Here is a 15,907-nt window from a genome sequence, read left to right as displayed (position 1 = left end):
TATGCTAGTACTTTAGTCTGCTGACCTAACCAGTCCAAGGGGAGGATTTGTAATAATTTTTTAAAAATAGATGATATGCACTATTGAGTGTGGTAGAGTTACTTATAAGGATGCAAAAAGACCATCATTTCCCCCCCAGTGGAAGTCTGAAAGCAGTCCAGATTATGACTTATCCAGATGTTTTCCAGTTTGGACCTTTCCAGATCTGTGATTTTAGTTCCCAATGCCTTAGGATTAACATTATACTTCAAATGAGAATTACAGGTTTATTGCTACTCCTCTTGGTAGATAACATTCTTTAAAATTTTACTGTAGCATTGATTCACAAGTTTTAGAGTGGAAAATACATAGTTATTCAGCATTTGGGGAAATACTACTTATTTCTGGAGTGATTCCCAGTCAAAATCGATTGTATTGTTTGGGAGAATGACAGCATGAGGTCATCTGATTCCCTTAAATTGTTTGGAATTCAGTTTGAAAAATAATTCCCATGAACTGTCTTAGAACAAATATGGTTTGCTCTATGATGCACTTGTCCAAGCATTTGAATCATAGGTTTTAACTCTACAGCGAACCTTTCAGGCCATGGAGTCTAATACTTTCATGTTATAGATAGGAAAATGGAATGCACAGGGGCCCAAGGTTATACAAACAGTAAGCAGAAGAAAGGGACTTAGACCTCCATTCTCTGTTGTCCAAGTCAGCTCACTGCCCCCTGCACTTAGCCTCTTGTGGGTCATTCTTTCCCCCAGATCAGACGGGTGAGCAGCCACTTTGTAACCTGAAACATAACTACAAGCCTATGCTGTTGAATATTCTGACCCAGAATGTGCATCAAATACTGATGTTCTTGGTATAAGTCATGTGTATATGATGAATTTGGTGCCATAGTCAATAGTGAGTGCTCAGCTTGGAATCAGGAAGAATTGAGTTTGAATCTTGTCTCAGGCACGTGCTTGCTGTGACTGAGCAAATCACTTAATTTCCTCCCACCTTGCTTTCGTTGTTGTTGTTTAAATGGTGATAATAATAATGTGCACAAGTGTTTGTGAGATTAGAGGAGGTAACGTGAACTTTGTTGCAGACTTTTATTGACTGCTAAATTTTAGCTATTGTAATGTTATTATTTCCACTATCATCTGTGCCCTGAGTGACTTTCCCTATAGTCAACCAAGTTGATTGGGCTAGTGGGATTCTAAATAGAGCCTAGAAGTAATCTGGGGTCAGGGTAGCCCTTTTATTGAAGTGTCTGGTGGGAGAGAGACTACAGATTATGACTTAGGTGGGTGTCATCTTTTCACCAGAGTGATCTGAGCCCATGTCTTCATCATGTTGTCTTTTAGGTTGTGGACTATATCCTCCCGCCTTTGGTCTCTTTGGTCCAGAGTCAGAATGGTAAGTAGAGCCCCTTCCACTGAAGTGTTCCTAAATTCACTTTTTGTATTTAGGAGACATCAGCGTGATCATATTTTTGGCATGTTTTCTTTTAAGTGGAATGGAGACTCTTCAGTTTGCGGTTGTTGTCAGAGACCACGTCATTGCTTGTAAGCCACGAGGTTGTGGCGGAGGAGAAGGAGGAGACCATGGATTCCAACACCAAGCTTCTGTCTCTGATTAGAGATGTTCTGCTCCCCCAGTGAGTACCTTCACTGCTCTACTGCAGATGGCAAATCTACTCCTGGCCAAATAGCGTCTTGACTTAAACAGTACAACTACAGTAATAATAATAACAGAATGTCAGTATTTCAGGGCTGGAAGGGAACTGAGAAATCTCTACCTAGTCTTACTCTTCCATTTCACAGGCAAGGAAGGAGGCCCAGAAGTGACCTCCTTGAGACCCCCATTGGCCTTGTCCACATGTGTCTGTGTTCTGAACCATAATGGTGGAGGTTACAATGCTGTCCCAGGTCCAAAGGGAAGCCCTCTATGGTTTCACTGTTTCTTTTTCAAAGGGTAGTTTTCGAATAGTCTCTTATCTGCGAGAGCTCTGGCAGGGAAAGGTAAAATAGCTCTCAATGTATTCTTGACTGTTTCTAGCTGAGGGTTGTCACTGTGGGCTCCAAATCCAGGCTTTTCTGTACCTGAATTGTCCTAAATAGCACAATTCTGTATATGAACACTATATATGAACAGATGGCCAGATCCTATTAGATGCAATTGGTTTTAGAAGAAATCCCAATAAAGTATGTCGATAATTAACATCTCTAAAGTAGCTATATTTGGATTATGGTCAGCTGCATGAAATGTGTTTGAAAGTAAGTCACTCTGGTTTAGGAGAAAACACTAATGGAGCCTGAAGTTCCCTGGTGCCTCCTCATGAGGTGGAGGTGACCCTGGGCACTTGAAGGCTGTGCCAACAGAGCACGTGCTCTGGAGGCTCCGCCATGCTGGAAAGGCATTAGACCAAGGCCACTTTCAGTGGACCACCCCAGCTAAGTTCTGAATGGGTCGTCATTATAATGGCCAATAATAAAACAGAAAATGCAAAATGTGACCTCCACGTGCATCTGCAGCCAGAGGGATGGAAGATGGGGCAGGCAATACCGAGATTCATACAAGCTGTAATCTGTGTATAAACATTTAGCTGTCAGACTCAAAGAGAGACCCTTCTCTACTGATCTAAAGGCAGACCTACTGTTAGAGGAATTGTGCTATGTGAAGCTCGACATTCTCACTTTTAGTGAAACCAGAAGGTAAAAGGATATTATAGCCAAAAGGGAGCACGGCCCACAAGTTCTCCTTTGAGAGACAATAAAGGAGCTGGAGGAATGCAGAATAAATGTGTGAATACAATATATGCATGTATGTATCTCTGTCTGTCTCTGTCTATCTCTGTCTCTATCTCTGTCTCTGTCTCTGTCTCCCTTCCACCCTCCTCACCTCTGTCTGTCTCTCTGTCTATCTGGTCTCTCTGTCATCATTCTGTACACACACACACACGTGAGATATGTATATATATGTATGTATATATATATGGACAGTGAGGAAATTTCTTTTGCTAGACTCTACCTGTAGCAAGAGCTTTGCTTTTATTTTGTTTTCATTTGGGAGTGGGAAAAGGGTTGAAGAATGAGGTGGATTTTTAATAATTAAGAAATTGAAATTAATTTTAAAATAAAAAAAAGTTTGACGAGATGCTTGAATGAGAAGTTATGTCTAAAATGGGTTCCTTTGCATCATCTCAATAGAAGGAAACATGCTGAACAATAAATAAAGACCAAACAAAATGATGGAATAGAAAGAACCACATTACCAAAAAAAAAACAAAACTTTACAGAAAATTCAGCATTAAGCATAACAAATTCAGTATGAATATGTTTCAAGGAAAGTACTTAAATGTGGACCTTCCTTGCACTGAGCTCTGTGGTCTACTACTCCTGCTTCCAGAAATATAACAACAGGGACTGATTCTGTGATTACATTAGCAGAGGTGAATACAAGAAAAGGAAATTTCACCAGTGAAAATTGACACTACCTCTACAATTTAGTCTTAGACAGTTGCTCAGAGTAAAGAACATAAGTGACTTACTTAGGGACTCATAGCCAGTAACATCATAGGCAGGACTTTCATACCCTAAAATCATAAAAATAGTTCTCAATAAAGAAGAAATAGACAAAAGACATACACCTAAATATAAATTAACTAACAATATACTCAATAATGGCTCAGTTAAATAATAAAGAAAAAATAATTATGTGGAGGAGAAAATAAGTGATATGCAACATACCAAAATTCTTGTAATGCAGCTATTGTACTACCTAGAAGAAAAATATTTTTGGCACAAAGATAGTCATCTTCTCCACAGAGTTAATAATTGGACCCATGGGACATCAAATCCAGTAACCAGTATTGTTTCTAGATGACTAAGGCTTAAACTCCATTTCTTCTTTCCTATTAAGAAATATGAAGTTAGTAGAGCCAAAAGTTAAATGTGCCAATCATTATGCTGGATTGTTTTCCTTAACCTTTTTTTTAAGGAAAGATAATTATTTATTGGAAAATGAGAATGTTGGCAAAACAAAATATATTAAGATTTTTTAAAAAATAAAAAGTTAGGAGTTACTGGACACAGCAAGCGATCAAATAACAGCATAAAAATGAAATTGATTAAATTTTTAGTCAGAAAATGACTTGTCACCTCAGTGCAAATCACTTCTGAAAGCAGCTGTGTGCAAGTAGAACACAAAATTATTATACGAATGATCCAAACCAACATTATATTAGAAGACAAAATAAAATGAGAAGATGTGATATTTAATTGTGACCAACAATTTCAGCATGATTCATACAAACTGTTGATGTGAAAGATTGGGAAATGAATAAGAGAACAGACAATGATTTAGACTATCACCATTTTCCAAAGAAGTTTAACACTATAAATAAGTCATTACAATCAGGAGATTAAAAACAGTCACAGCCAGCAAACCTTTAATGTGCTTGTCAAGAGGAGAGATTTGGCAACCAAGGACAGAATTCATAAAATCTTATAAAAAAAGATTATAAAAAAAGTAAGGATTAGACGAAGGGAAAAATCAATTTGTAGATAGCTGAGTCAGAGATCCTATTAAGACAGATGAGCTTAGGAGAATTTAAGGATGAACCTGGAAGTACAACAAATTGATAAAACATGAAAAAATCTAAAAAGATTTCAATAACACTTTTTTTCATTAGTAATTTTGGAGCCATCACATTTGAACTCTATTTTAATATTAATCTTTCATATATTGCCTAAAATTGAATAAGACAAATAGAAGCTATGTTGCCTTTGGGCAATTATAGGAATGTTTCAAATACCTCTTTTTTGTTGACTGTTCATCTTTTTTCATTGATGATTAAATGGCTCAAGTTCACAGGTTATGTAAGTTTACGTTTTGTCTTGAGTTCTTTTGCTTTTCAGAATATATTTCCATTATCATTTTTTTTTGGAGAATATAGAATTGCCTTGTATTCTTCATATTTCCTTTACATTTCAAAATGCTCCTGATTAGCTGCAGATTTTGTAGTCATCAAAATTGTTAAATTTGACCATTGTAGTTCTTGGAGCTCAGAGTATAAGGGATTTTTTCCCTTGGTGGCAATCTGAATTATTTTGATTGATATTTTATTTTTTTGTGTTTAGGAGTTCTGGTCTCTCAGTCAGCATATACCACCATCTCTCTCTTCTTCTTCTTCTTCTTCTTCTTCTTCTTCTTCTTCTTCTTCTTCTTCTTCTTCTTCTTCTTCTTCTTCTTCTTCTTCTTCTTCTTCTTCTTCTTCTTCTTCTTCTTCTTCTTCTTCTTCTTCTTCTTCTTCATCTCTCTCTTTCTCTCTCTCTGCCTTGTATTCATCTGGAGGAAACCTATGATAATAAAGCTGTTTCTGTGCATCCTGTCTTGATCTCAAATATATTTTGCTTGGCTAGAGATCGTTTGTTCTCTTTTGAATATTGCTTCTTGGAGGTCAAGCACAGGCCTCAGCTGTTGCTAGTTCCCTTTCCTTCAGGCCTTGTGCAGTGTCACCCACGCTGGCCCCCTGCCTCGGTTTCCTCTGATCTTCATTTCTGCAGCAGATTGCTGGTGTGGCTTCTTACTAACTTAGGCAGATTGCCTAGCCATTCTCACTTCTTTCTGTTTGGAATCATGTATATATGCTGCATGATTCCTAATATCCTCCAGTGGTAATGATTCCCACTGTGGACAACTTTGCCTGAAGTAATTTTGTATCGGGATTGAGGTTCCCTTTACAAATTGTCTCCTTATATGATCGATCGTATCCTGGGAATGAGTATCTCTAAGTCCTAATATCATTTCAGCAGCTTCAATAACTCTGTCTAGAAAACTGCTCGGGTGCTCTTCTTCCCCTTGCCTCAGTTTCTCAAATTTTTGCCATGCATTTGGCCTTTTTGCAAAATTTCTCATTGCTTCAATAAGATCAGCCCTGCTTCTTAACAAGTACCTCATGTTGGCGTGTTGAGTGAAATCTAGATCTTGATGTACTAACAGCCATGATTCTAAATTTGGGTTCGTCCTAGTTTTGGTCAGGAATTTTTCCTTTTCTGAGGGAGTGTAAAATTCCCCCAAAAGAAATTCGACATCGTCGAAACTAGGGTTAAAAAGTGTGAACATCCGCTTTCATTCTTTTAAACTTTTGTAAGGTTTTTCGTAGAATCTTTGAAAACGGCGTTTTAAAACCTCTATATCACTAGGAGTGAATGCCTTGTATGTTTTGACATGCACCACCCCCTCTCCAGGTTGCACAATAGTCCTGTCTACTATTGGTAGGACAGAGACCACTGCATTCTGTATTGGTTGATCTTTCTGTTTCCTTTTTCCCAAAAAATTTTGATTCTACGATTTCAAGTTGTAAGATGGTATGTTTATCAAGTTCATTCCCTTCACGTAATTGCCTCAACACTTGGAACAGTAGTTTTATGTTCTCAACTAGTTCCTTGTTATCATTTTCTTGTTTTGAATCAGATGCCTTATAATAGTTAAACAGATGAGTCAGGACCGCTTTTAAAATTGCCAAAAAATGCCATAGAGCCAGAACAATTGACACTGCTGTTGGAATGAAGCATATGCATTCAGCTAAAGTGAATGCAAACCATTTATAATAGTCGTAGATTTCAATTAATTGTTGTATCATGTTTGGTACTTTTACTAGCCAAAATGCACACATTCCCTGCATAAAAGACCAAATAAGCAACGATAGACTGCTTAATATAAAAATCAATCTTGTGCAATTCATTTTCTTTTTCTATTCTTCAGAAGATAGGTTTCGAATGACTTGGCTCGCCAGAATGTATGTGGGTAATTTGAGGAAAGGTGTTTGGGATAAGGGAAATTGAAAGGAGGATGTTGGAGACTTGCTAAATGGGTAATCTTGGTTACAGGTAGGCTGGGATTAAAGGAGATTCAGGGTATAATAGGACTGAAGTCAGGAGTATAACACAGAAGGGAAACAGAGATCTTTTAGGGAGAAGAGAAATTAAACTAAACAGACAAACACAGCAGGCTTACAGACTGGGACTTAGACTCAAACACAAGCTGAGGGAAATAGACTAGACTGAAATTAACAAACAGGCTTTAGTTAATTTCACAGGAAGGGACCTATTTTGAAGTAACACCTTCCTTCAAGATGGATGCCCCAGCTTCCCTCTAAGCCCAGAGTATGTTGTCTCCCTCTTCTTCCCTTTTGATAACTAACAGACAAATTACACTAATAGGGCTATTGAAACACAAAAGGGTTTATTTTGTTTGAAGGATGTTTGTTAGGAAGGTGGATCAGAGGAAAGCTCTATCAGTTGTCTCAGGAACCTCAGGTGGGGGAAGGGAAGTAAAGATGGAGTCTGAGTAAGGACCTGCCTTTAAACTCACTTTACAAAATGCTATGGCTATCTAAAGGGAATAAATGATGATTTGACCAACTATAACTAATGCTGTCAATTAGATAACTCTTCACAGATTTAACTCCTCTCTAATTACTCTCCTTATTAACTTCACAGACACTAAGGCAAGGGAGGGAAAGCAGGAATGGTATTAGGAAAGGAAGATATAAAGGGTTTATCTAAAACAATAATTTCTTAAGTAAATATATCAAGGCTAGGCTAAATTTCAATATAAAGCTAGGTAATCAAAGCAGCTCGCTCATTGACCACCTCCCTCTACGGAAGATCCAGTCAACTGCTTTTCCTCAAGATTCTAAACCTCTAACAGCTTTTGGAACTCAGCCAAAGCTAGAAAAAACTATATGATCCCAATTCTGTATACTACACATTACATTTCTCATTACTTTTCATTTGCTACAAGTGGGGAGGCAAAGTTGAGCTCTGCTCCTTGTTGCCATAAAATGAGAGAGGGAGGGCAGGGATTGTGGGTTCTGACCAAGGCTGCCACTGCTAGTGGATTCTGGAGCACAAACTAGTGGACCCCATTGTGCTGCCAAGACAGAGGTCTGATGAGGAAGGGGGTGCTGAGACAATAACTTAGGGATCATGGATCTGCCTTCTCTGCTGCTAAATCCTTGGATTATTACCTTGTTAGTCTGCTTGGGGTCTCGGTCCGCACAGATAGCTACAATTGCTTTATTCTTATACATAATTACTATTTTTTGGAGTTCTGAGATTTTGTGAAGACTGGAGAAATTATTTAATTTTCCATCTTGTTGGTCACATTACTCATCACCTTTGGGTAATTGCAGGATGTTTTTAATTATCCTAGCTTCTCCTTGAAACAAAGGCATAGTTTTAACATCAAAATTCTTCTGATGCCTGGTTGTGAGTCATGACCCTGCCTCCTTAAAGCTTTAATGGAAAGGGTCATTGGTAGGCTGCAACATAATATTAATGAAGCATTTTCTAGTTAAAGCATTATTAAGAATACCAGAAGGTAGAAGTATTAGCAGCAAACCAAATAGGTCAGTCGTGACAGGAGAAGCATCTAGCACAATGACGGGTCCAGACATTGAATAACTTGATTAAAAAATAGAAGATGACTACATTAATTTAAATGCAAACAACACTTTCAGGAGGCAGCTGAACTCAGATGAAATGGAATGGCCAATCTTGATTTTGAAGGACAGATTATTCAACACTCTCCCCTTCTCTGGTTCATAGGTGGGTGGATGGGAAGGTCTCTGGATGCCATCTGTTGCAATGTTGACAGATGTATTTGTTGTGTCATTTCATTTTGCTTAACAGTTTTTCTTTGTGCTAACAGAAGATTCTTTGGGGAAGAGTGGAAAGGATACTGTGAGATGACCTGTACAAACCACACAAGGAATTGATAAAATTAAATAAAACATATTTTGAAAAAGAATAAAAGAGAGAACACAGTGACTATGCCCAAGTAGCAGTGCATTGTCATCACTTGTCTACAATGAAAAGTAAAAGTAAAATGGAATGCAAAACATTCCAGCTACCACACTTATGCCATAAGATCTTAATACCCCACTTATTCTAATTATATTAATCCAAATTGATGTTGGCTAGAGAAATAACTCCTATTTCTATTACTTTATAATTTACAAAGTGCTTTTTGCAAATCACTCAATCAAACATTTATTAATATCCGTTTGTATGTACAGTTCTGTATTAGGTACTAGGAAGGGGTCCAACTCAACAAATATTGTTTTCTGTGGGCAAAATGTACCAGATGTTGAGAAAGATGCAAAGAAAAATATCCTTTATAGATATGATATGGCTTGATTATCATCTTAAAGGATAGGCAGGACTTAGATTGTTGGAGAAGAGGGATAAAGACATTCCAGGTAGGGAAAAAAATAGGAAACAAAGACAAAAGGATGAAAACACAGAAGGACAAAAAGTTGACCAGCTTAATTCAAGCAAGAGGCTTTGTGCTTACAGGTCATCAAACATCAGGTTGGGTAATTGTAGGAGGACTGAATTATTGAGGATCATGAATAGAGCTTACTGGGTTTGTACCTTATTCTCTTCTCCTCCTAGTCTTCCTACATACATACTGCCATGCATTCTCAGCCCAGTGCTAGTTCTGTTATGCCATTGAGTCTTTTTTTTTTATTTGAATATTTTATTTTTTTAGAAAAATTTTCCATGATTACATGATTCATGTTTTTACTTCCCCCTTCACCCCGCCCATAGCCAACGCGCATTTCCACTGGTTTTAACATGTGTCATCAATCAAGATCTATTTCCATATTATTGATAATTGCTCTAGGATGGTCTTTTAGAGTCTACATCCCCAATCATGCCCACATCAACCCATTTGTTCAAGCAGTTGTTTTTCTTCTGTGTTTCCACTCTTATAGTTCTTCCTCTGAATGTGGGTAGTGTTCTTTTCCATAAATCCCTCAGAATTGTCCTGGGTAATTGCATTGCTGCTAGTACAGAAGTCCATTACAATCAAATTTACCAAAGTGTATTGCTCTCTGTGTACAATGTTCTTCTGGCTCTGCTCCTTTCACTCTGTATCAATTCCTGGAGGTTTTTCCAGTTCACATGGAATTCCTCCAGTTTATTATTCCTTTGAGCGCAACAGTATTCCATCACCAGCATTTACCACAATTTGTTCAGCCATTCCCCAATTGAAGGGCATACCCTCGTTTTCCAGTTTTTTGCCACCACAAAAAGCGCAGCTATAAATATTTTCGTACAAGTCTGTTTATCTATGATTTCTTTGGAGTACAAACCCAGCAATGCTATGGCTGGATCGAAGAGCAGGAAGTCTTTTAGAGCTCTTTGGGCATAGTTCCAAATTGCCATCCAGAATGGTTAGATCAGTTCACAACTCCACCAGCAATGCATTAATGTCCCAATTTTGTGCAATTGAGTTTTCATATTTTTAGTGAACCAATTTCTGAGGTTTTAGTTTTTAATATTTTTTCTTTAACTTTGAGTGGCATTTTTTATTGGAAAGATTTTACTGTTACAAATATTCTCATGGCCATTTATTGTCTATGTCAGTACAGCATTCAGCATATTTTCCCTAGGAAAAATAATTACTGCTTTTCCCTTTACGCTTTCAGTATGACCTGTAAAACCACCAGGGTCTTAATGACTCAGTAAATTATTAAGACTTTTTTGGTTTGTGAGAGAGAAATACATTCATTACAAATGAGAAACTATTTCCTTTTAGAAATTGGAATTTATAGTTCCCATTACTTCTAGTGGGTTGCAGACACCAGAGGAATAATAGGAGACAAAAGTTGTGCATTCTTTGCTGGAAATAAACACCCTGATGATTTGGGGGAGCATTGCCTCACTGAGCCCTAACCAGGAGGTGTGAACTGAGTAGTGACTTTAGTTTACTCTAATGGATGCTGCAGAGATTCCAACCTGGGAGTTAGTCCAGAATGAAAAGAAAGGTTTATTTTACTTAGGACTGTTTTTCTACCATTGGTGAAGGCAAATGGCTATCTCTAAATATTTTCCTGTCTATAGAGAATTAGCTTGTTTCTACTTTGTCATTTATTCTTTATCAGGATTGAAATATATTGATCAGATTCAGATGATTATTATACCTTCCTGGGAGAAGTATGCATATCTTTATATATGCTATCTTCCCTAATAAACTGTACATTCCTTGAGGGAAAATAGTTTCATTTTTCTCTTTGCATTTACAGGAGTCAGCACAGTGCCTGGCACAGAGTGGGCACTAAAAGTTTCCTTCCTGTCCAATCCATCTTCTACACTGCTACTAAATGGATTTTCCTAAAGCACAAATTTGACCATATAACCCCCTTATTCATTAAACTTCAATGGCTCCCAATGAACTCCTGGATCAAATGGAAAACCCTTCATTTGGCATTTAAAACTCTTTACAACCAGCCTCTTTGTTTCCCTTCAGTCTTACAACAAACATACTCCCCTCTTTTGTTAAATTTAATTGGAATTAATTTGCTTGCTGCCACAAAAACTTAATTTTTAATGATTAATATCCTTCCAATGATGCTACATGACTGTAAATAAGCATATCCAAATTTTAAGTGAAACTGAGAGTAGAAGAAATAGACACCAATGGAATAAGAGGGGCAGCAGTGATAATAAAAGCGCCCAGGATTTGGGGGCAGGCTGTGTGAGTTCAAATCCTGATTCTACCTCTCACCCCCTGTATACCTTTGGGAAAGTATTGTAGTCTCTCTGGTCCTCACTTTCCTTATCTTGCCTTGCACATAGCCAGTGTTTGATAAATGTTTTCCATTCCTTCATTTATTCTGTGGTCACTTCTACTGGGTTTTATGATCCTAAGTACATTGCAATAACATATAAGGGAAGTGATTTAAAAGACATCTTGAAGGAGATGATGGTCCCAGTGTCCTCTGCCCTGGGCAGCTCATGTCTATAATATTGGGTTCAGTTCTTGGTGGCACGTTTTGGGAAGTCTCACATTAATAACCAGGAGAGGATCAAGAGGAGGACAACCAGGATGATGAAGAATCCTGAGTCCATGCCACATGAATGATTTGGGATGGTTGGCCTGGAGAAAAGAAGATTTCATGAGGGACGTAATGGCAGTCTTAAACTGTCTGAATGATTGCCATATGAAAAAGTTTTGAGACCTGTTTTGCTTAGCCACAAATGATAGAACTTGGAACAATAAGTAATAATTGCAAAAGAGGCAGATTTAGGCTTAAAGTATTCTCAAAGTGGGACTAGATGGCCTTAGAACGGAGTGGGTACCCACTAATTCGAAATCTTTAAGTGAAGACTGTTAGAGAGAGGATGCCTTTTTGGGTGTTTATGGAATTAGAAGACTGATGAGATCTCTCCAAAAAAGGACAGTGTGTGAAGGACAATGCACTGACAGCCCACGTGTAGTACGACAAATAGGAAAAGAATAGAGGGGGGGATTCTGGGCTATTAGGTAGAGCTCTGTGGACAATTCATGGAAAGACATAGACAAGAAATGCAAGAGAGGAGACATCAAAAAGAAACTGATCTCCACAGGTGGAGGGGAAGTTTTAGCCATTTATCATCCAGTTTATAGAGTTCAGTGATTTTAAAAAAAGAACCTAATGAACATGAAATCCCAATTATGTCATTATACCTTCTTTTCTGAAAGCTATTAATACATAGTGCTAATCAACAAAATTGTAATTTGTATCTTAATAGATACTGTGTGTATGTATGTATACATACTCATATGTGTGTATATTTCCATATATTGGCATATTCCATGTACTTGTTATTTATTTTAAATAGAAATGTAGTTTTCCATTATTATACTAGTTTTCTTAGTCATTCCCAACTGGTTGAGCATTTGGGCTATTTCCAGATTTTTGTTATTATAGATAGGGTTGCTATGAACATCTTTCTGCAAATTACTTTCTTTTTTTTCTTTTGAATTATTTCCTTGGGGTAAAATCCCCAAAGTTGAATCACTGAGCCAAAGGGTAGGAACAGTTCTTAAAGCTCTTGTTACATGTGGTCAAATTGCTTTCCAGAAATATTAAACCATTCTTTATGGCCACCAGCAAAGTATAAATGTACTTGTTGACCCAGAACCCTGACAACCTTGAATGTCATAATTTTAATTTATTTTTGCTAGTTTAATAAGTGTATAATGGTACCAATATGCCTATATTATTCCACAATGCATTGCCTTAAATTTATTCTAGTTTGCATGTCTTTAATTGCTGGTGGGATTTAATTTTTTCATGTAAAGACTTACTGAATTTATTTCTTCCTATGTAAGTTGTTTTTAAATTTCTTTGATCACTTTGTAAGTGGAATTTGGGTATTGACCACATACTTTTACATCAGTTCTTTTTATATATGGAAAGGAAACTTTTATTAGTTATATTTGCCCTGTGCTTTTGCCGGCCTTTTGTTTTACTTTTACTTTAAGAACATTTCAATACAGAGATTTAATTTTTTGTACATATTTATACATACCCATCTTATTGCAGCTTATATCCTTCATTTCCTTAGTACTCAAAAATCTATCTCCTGTACACAGATAGAATAAATATTCTATTCTCTTTGCAAGTCTTTTACCCATCTGGAATTTTTGTAAGATATAATAATAATAGCTATAAGTTAAATACTATTCTTATATCTCAATTAATTCTTCTCTCTTTTGATACAGAGTTTTAACTATAAAATGAATAGTGTTTTCCTTCATTTGAAAGCTTCTTATGGTTCATCAGACAACCAGATGGCAGGGATAGAGTGCTGAACCTGAACTTGGGAAGTCCTAAATTCAGATATTTACTGTCACCTTGGGCAAATTACTTAACTTCTCTCAGCTTCAGTTTCTTCCTTCTGTAAAATGATGGAGTTAAAATTGATGACCTTTCAAATACCATCTGCGGCTCAATTCTATGAGCTTATAATGAGTTTTTATAATAGTTTGAATCTATGTTGAGAATCTTTTTAAGAGAATCTCTTTGAGAATCTCTATTTTGAGAATCTATTTCTTTGATAATTTTTTATAGTTCTTAAACCAATATTATAACATTGATAATTGTCACTTTTAAGTATGTTTTACATTTGATAGAGTAAGTCTATAACCATTTCTTTTACTGTTTTTTAAATACTTGTTTGAATTCTGGCCCAATTACTCTTGCATATAAATTTCATTATTTATTTGTATGGGTCTTTTTAACATCTCAAGGGACATTAATTGGTATTATAATAAATTTATCTACTAGCTTCTAGAGTACTATCATCTCTGTTGTATCTAGTCTTCTTTGCAAAGGTATCCATTTATTCATGTCTTCTTTTATTTTTCCTTTTAGGACTTTTTCATTTCCCTTGAATAAGCCTTGTTTCTCCCAATTTAAATTGATAAACATACATTTAATTACTTTTCTTGCCATTATAAACCGAACTTTTAAATTTTTAAAATTTTGTACTTTTGAGCTCTTTATTCTGAGTGTATAAAAGGTAACTGATTCCTTTTGCTCCCATGTGTTGATCTGACCTGTTATCCCATCTTCCTCAATGGCTTCTGACTGTGGTTCATTGTCTTCCTCTTCATCTCATTCTCCTTTGTCTTATTCAGGGACTCTAGTATTCACAGAATCACAGAATTTTTTATTGGGAAAGAACCTCACAAGTTATCTATTCCAACCCATCTCCAAAAAGGAATTTGCATCACATACAAACTTGCTTGAAGACTCTCTCTCTAGCCTGAACTCAGTTAGCTCCCCAGTCTATTTAGGCATAGTTATGATTCTTTTTTCATTTTAAATATTTTTCTATGTTTACATGATTTGTTTTCTTTCCCTCTCCTTTTATTCTCCCCTCTCCCAGAGCCAACAGTCAATCCCTTTGGGTTATACAGATGTTATCATTTGTTACCTATTTCCACATTATTCATTTTTGTTACAGAGCAATCTTTTAGAATCAATACCCCAACTCATATACCCATATAAACAAGTGATGTCATATGTGTTTCTACTCCCAAAGTTCTTTCTCTCAATGCAAATAGCATTCTTTCTCATAAGTCCCTTAGAAATACCCTGGATCATCGTACTACTACTAGTAGTGAAGTCCATTACATTGGATAATTCCACAGTGTTTAACTTTCTTTGTACAATGTTCTCCTGGTTCTGCTCATTTCACTCTGCATCAGTTCATTGAGATTCTTCCAGTTCATGTGGAAATCCTCCAGTTCATAATTCCTTACAACACAATAGTATTCCATCACCATTATATACCACAATTTGTCCAGCCATTCCCCAGTCAAGGGACACCCCTTCATTTTTCAATTTTTTGCCACAAACTTTTTTGTACAAACTTTTCCTTATTATCTCTTTGGGGTACAAACCCAGTAGTGGTATTACTGGATACAGTCTTTTAAAGCCCTTTGGGCTTAATGCCAAATTGTTTTCCAGAATGGTTAGGTTAATTCACAATTCCACCAGGATTGCATTAGTGTCCCAATTTTGCCATATCCCCTCCAAATGTAATATTTTCCTTAGCTATCATATCGACCAATCCGCTAGGTGTGAGATGGTACCTCAGAGTTGTTTTGATTTGCATTTTTTTAATTAGGAGGGATTTAGAATACTTTTTCATGTGCTAATAGTTTTGATCTCTTCATCTGAAAACTGCCTATTCATATCCCTTGACCATTTGTCAATTTGAAAATGGCTTGATTTCTTGTACAATTAACTTAGTTCCTTATATATTTGAGAAATTAGAAATTTGTCAGAAGTTTTTGTTATAAAATTTTCCCCCCAAATTGTTTCTTCCCTTCTAATCTTGGTTGCATTGGTTTTGTTTGCACAAAACCTTTTTAATTTAATATAATCAAAATTATTCATTTTACATTTTACATTCTTTATCTCTTGCTTGGTCTTAAATTCTTTCACTTCCCATAGATCTGACAGGTTTACTATTCTATGTTCACCTAATTTGCTTATAATTTCCCTTTTTATATTTAAGTCATTTACCCATTTGGAATTTATCTTGGTATAGGGTGTGAGATATTGATCTAAACC

General features: G+C 36.4%; 1 protein-coding gene across 1 annotated transcript in view; it reads left to right on the top strand.

Annotated features, from left to right (window-relative positions):
- The window catches only part of ULK4 (unc-51 like kinase 4), a 660,820-nt gene that overhangs the window by 265,418 nt on the left and 379,495 nt on the right, over positions 1 to 15,907 (top strand). Inside the window, exons 28-29 of the mRNA XM_044679671.1 lie at positions 1,344 to 1,395; positions 1,492 to 1,636. Of these exons, the coding sequence (XP_044535606.1) occupies positions 1,344 to 1,395; positions 1,492 to 1,636 (197 nt within the window). The remainder of the gene's footprint in view (positions 1 to 1,343; positions 1,396 to 1,491; positions 1,637 to 15,907) is intronic.

The sequence above is a fragment of the Gracilinanus agilis genome, chromosome 5 (genome assembly GCF_016433145.1).
Source record: "Gracilinanus agilis isolate LMUSP501 chromosome 5, AgileGrace, whole genome shotgun sequence".
NCBI lineage: Eukaryota > Metazoa > Chordata > Mammalia > Didelphimorphia > Didelphidae > Gracilinanus > Gracilinanus agilis.
The sequence above is the reverse complement of the archived record's forward strand: the minus strand, read 5'-3'. Positions and strand labels throughout refer to the sequence as shown.